This window comes from Gymnoscopelus braueri (genome assembly GCF_963280865.1).
Source record: "Gymnoscopelus braueri genome assembly, chromosome: 4".
NCBI classification, from domain to species: Eukaryota; Metazoa; Chordata; class Actinopteri; order Myctophiformes; family Myctophidae; genus Gymnoscopelus; species Gymnoscopelus braueri.
The window spans coordinates 51,769,061-51,773,231 of NC_137605.1; the positions used below are offsets into that span (position 1 = coordinate 51,769,061).

Consider the following 4,171-nt stretch of genomic DNA (forward strand, 5'->3'; position numbering starts at 1 on the left):
CCTGTTCCCTGAAAGCCAGAGATAGAATATAGAAATATGGAGAATAGGTTAGAGGTTCAACAAAGTACGGCTTCCTCTCTCTCTCTCGCCCCGTATAGCTACTCTTATTTCACTCTCTTTATTAAGAGACTCAATCTTCTTCACCTCCGGTACGGTATATCCGTCATGTAATCCCATGAGGCATTATTTCACATGACATTAGTTTGATCATCAGAAGTTATCAAAGCATTTTTTTCTTAAAAAGGGAGAAACGCCGGCTACACCTTATTATGCGTGGTGGCACTCACCTCCGGGCTGTCACGTATACAGGCCTGGTTTCAAAGATATGAAATTCCACCTGGCAGGTACAGGTACAGATATTATTATAATAATAATAGATACAGATACATACAGAGAGGATCAGACGTAGAGCGACACAGGAGGATTCACTAGACCGTTTCCCAAACAATGGGTCGGGATCCATTTTGGGGTCATGCAACCATTTTTATGAATCGGGAGTAAACCTAAAAAGAAAATGTACGTTTCCTATATTAAATTAAATTCCATAAAGTGTATTACCTTTTTCAGAAATAAAGAAAATAGCTGACCTACAGGCTCACAACAGGTAGGCTGTATTCACTCTTTGTGAATTAGGGCATACATTATTGATTAATAATGTATTTCTATTTACCCATGGAGACACCAAAATGATCTTTTGGGCCTCAGCTGAAGAAGTTTGGGAACCGCTGCACTAGACGTTTCTCAGAAACATATTGGGAAAGCGGATTGAAGCAAGAGGGGTTGTTGTGAAGGAAGATAGTGTGTATCAAATGACAAACAACTGCTGCTTACCCAGAGCAGTTCTCACAGAGTCAGCTGGTTAGTTACATGGGTACGTTTCATTGGCATTAGTGTGCTGCCAGGATGGATGATGGCAATAACTGACTCACACATTGGCCCAGTAAAGCAGCGGCAGGGCAGTAAAAGTATCTAAATCCAATACTGGTAGTTACAGTGCTGCAATACTATGAATGCGTACACTGACAAACAGCTAATGAATGGGAGTTGTGAGTGACGAGGCGACAGCATTGTGACTGGATCAACCCCCCGAATAGAAACTTGATTGACGACAAGAGATATTTGTGGTCAGTTTGAAACGGTCCCTGGGCACATTAGGGGGGCCTCTCCGCCGGCCTGGCGGCATCCAACACAGAAGCGCTTTGGAACCCGAGAACCGCAGAACACAATGGTGGTTCTGTAAGCCAGCCGTTTCCCAAACTGCTTCAGCTCCAGACCCAAAAAGATACATTTGGTGTCTCTCACCCCAAACTTACAAAAATACAAAAACTAACTACAGTGCTTGAGCCCTATTTAATAATGAAAATGGCGGATCTACATAGAGCAGATCTTGTGAGCTAGTTGATCTGCTATTTTCACTATTTCTAAGGTTTTGTTTTATTCATGGAATTAGTTTAAAATGTTTTTTAATGAAATTATTTTGAAAAATGTTTGAATCTTTTTATATCAGAATTATTTTTTTAATTACATTTGAAAATCTTTTTTAAATTATGCGTCTATATATATCACACACATACATATACACACACACATACATATACACACAAAGCATTCGAATAGGGATATTTACTTGCGACCCATAAAAATGGGTCCGCGACCGATCATTTGGGAACCACTGGTGTTAAGCCAAGCGGACGGCCACGGCCCATTGGCTGCCGTGCTGGACTGATCATCACACTACAATACAAGTCCATGTATGGCTTCTTCAGACAGCTCGCCGTCTGATAAGGGCAGCGACAGAGACCACGGGCAGGCAGGCACTACCGATAAGCCCGGGCTAAACACTTGAGATTGAGCGAGCCAATCCACTTCCACACAGGGCAGACAGATAGACAGACAGACAGACAGGCACAGAGAAGACAGACAGGCACGGAGCGGAAAAAGAAAGACAGGCCCGGGTGGACAGGGCAGGAGAGGGAGCGAGGCGGGAAGCCGCCATGGTGCGTTAGGTGTTTGTGAAGCGTAGCGAGGGATGCTGTAACCGGAGTTGTGAGACGATGGAGGAATGTGACTCGTGTGTGGAATCTGGGTGGAGGGGCTCGGGTGTTTGTCTGACGTCAGGATGGGGCCCACTGACGTCACATGATGTCAGCATTACTGGGGCTGTATCTTAAGGCCAGTCCACACCAATGCAACTCCTTGCAACCATTATCCCCAATGGCAGTTGCAAGGAGTTGTATTGGTGGACTGGCCTTGAAACTGTTTTGTTGCAAGAAGTTGCGACTAGTTGCATTGGTGTGGTCTGGCCTTTACGCCTCCGTTAAAGAAAGAAAAGGAAACAGAGGTTACTGCTGTCCAGAAGCTTAACCACATTAACACTAGTAGTGTCCTTTTCCCCCCCTCTTTTTCCTTTCAAAAAATAGCAAAGCTCAATATGTCGCGAGTTGATGCGTTGTGATTTTTTTTGTCTTACAATGACGTATATACAGTAGGTCTGATAAGTGGTTAATCAGTCTTTCAAAAATGAATAGGTAAAATAAATAGTCGGCACACAGTCAAATTAAACTGCTCACAGTTTATGAATGTTTCAACACAACAAGGTCTTCTTAACACATAGACTGCCATTGACGTCTATAGAAGTCATTTCAAATCCAACACTAGACTGCCATGGACGTCTGTAGACGTCAGTTGGTGTTTTCAGTGATTACAATATAGAGGGCGCTGTTCCGCAACCACTGACTGATCCTGGGACTCCCGAAGAACAATACACCCGGAAATCACGTGATATAGACACATTCCAGCCAGTCCGGTCTAACATTATCAGATTTATAAAAATAAGTTTATCTCTGATTTATTTTCCCAGATGAAAAGTAAACAAGCTATATTCAACTGCCAATAACTAAAGAACGGAAGATCGGGGTTATATTTTTTATTTTCCGGATGATAGAAGAGACCCTCCCCCCCAGACATCTGTTGTTTACATCTTCTTTAAAAAAATAAATGATGTGGGTATCAGAAGATTAGTAAAAAATGTATTAATTAATTCCCGGCAGTCAATGTGTGTGAAATTCTTAATTCTGAAGAAGACCTTGTCCTGTGGAAACGCTAATAAACTATTGGGAGCAGTTTATTATAACAGTGTGCGGATTTATTTTACCTGTCTTGCCCAGCCTGTCCTGCATCTTATTTAATTAGTGGATGTGCAAAGCTCTTTTCTCCTTCAAAGATGAACATATAAAAAAGCATTAATAAAATGTTCATTTTATTATATTTACATAACATTCTTGACATTTTGTACAAAAAAAAGTGGGTTCATTCTGTCGTAAAGTCCAACGTAAAGAACCAGAAGTCCACCTTTCTGACCGCGTACGGGTACACGGGTCAGCTGTGTTTTTTTCGTTCCGCAGACGTCACTCGTCGACGAGGAAGTTGATGAGTGCGGTCCTCGGGGACAGGATGGCTCTCTTGATGCTGCGCTCCCCGAGGACACTGCGTCCCAGAGCGCTCTCCACCACCAGCTGCCGCACCCGCTCGGCATCCTGGGATATCGCCACAGGCACCGTCACCGTTCCACAGAGCTGGTTGTTTACCTGAGGAGTAGATGTAGGTTAAGACAGGGAAAGACAGGGAAAGCATCTGTCATTTTAGATTTTGACCACTTTAACCATTCTTTTATACTTTGGCTATTCAAATTTTGTTTTTGTGCAAATCTTTGAATATATGTATATTTTTAAAGCCAACATTTGTAACTCAAATCTTTGTTTCTGGGGGTCCCTGGAACAAAATATTTTGAGATGGGGGTCCACATATGTATACACATATACATATATTTTGGGGGTCCTTGACATGAAAAAGTTAGAGAACCACTGATATTATAGCAACATAAGTGTTCCAGACTATTAGGATTTAGAAGACATTTGTAGAATCGGCTTCAGGTCTTAATGGGTTAAGAGGTTCAACTGCTTCCAAACTCTCCTTCTATGTGAGAATCAGAATCAGAATCAGTTTTATTGTCACATCACAGGTTTACAAGGTAAAAAAGTGGGTGAAATTCTTTTTTGTACATCGTTCATGTGAAAAGTAAAGGTAAATAAATGATAAAAATTACCATGTTCACCATACCAATAGTTTAGAAAAACCTTGGTCACTAGCAATAGTTTATCATTCTATCTCC

General features: G+C 41.8%; 1 protein-coding gene across 1 annotated transcript in view; it reads right to left on the reverse strand.

The window, feature by feature from the left end:
- Window positions 1–3,178: 3,178 nt before the first annotated feature.
- lars2 (leucyl-tRNA synthetase 2, mitochondrial) overlaps window positions 3,179–4,171 on the reverse strand; it is a 106,054-nt gene continuing 105,061 nt past the window's right edge. The window contains exon 21 of the mRNA XM_080426130.1: window positions 3,179–3,587. Coding sequence (XP_080282256.1) covers window positions 3,408–3,587 — 180 coding nt within the window. The 3' untranslated portion in view covers window positions 3,179–3,407. The remainder of the gene's footprint in view (window positions 3,588–4,171) is intronic.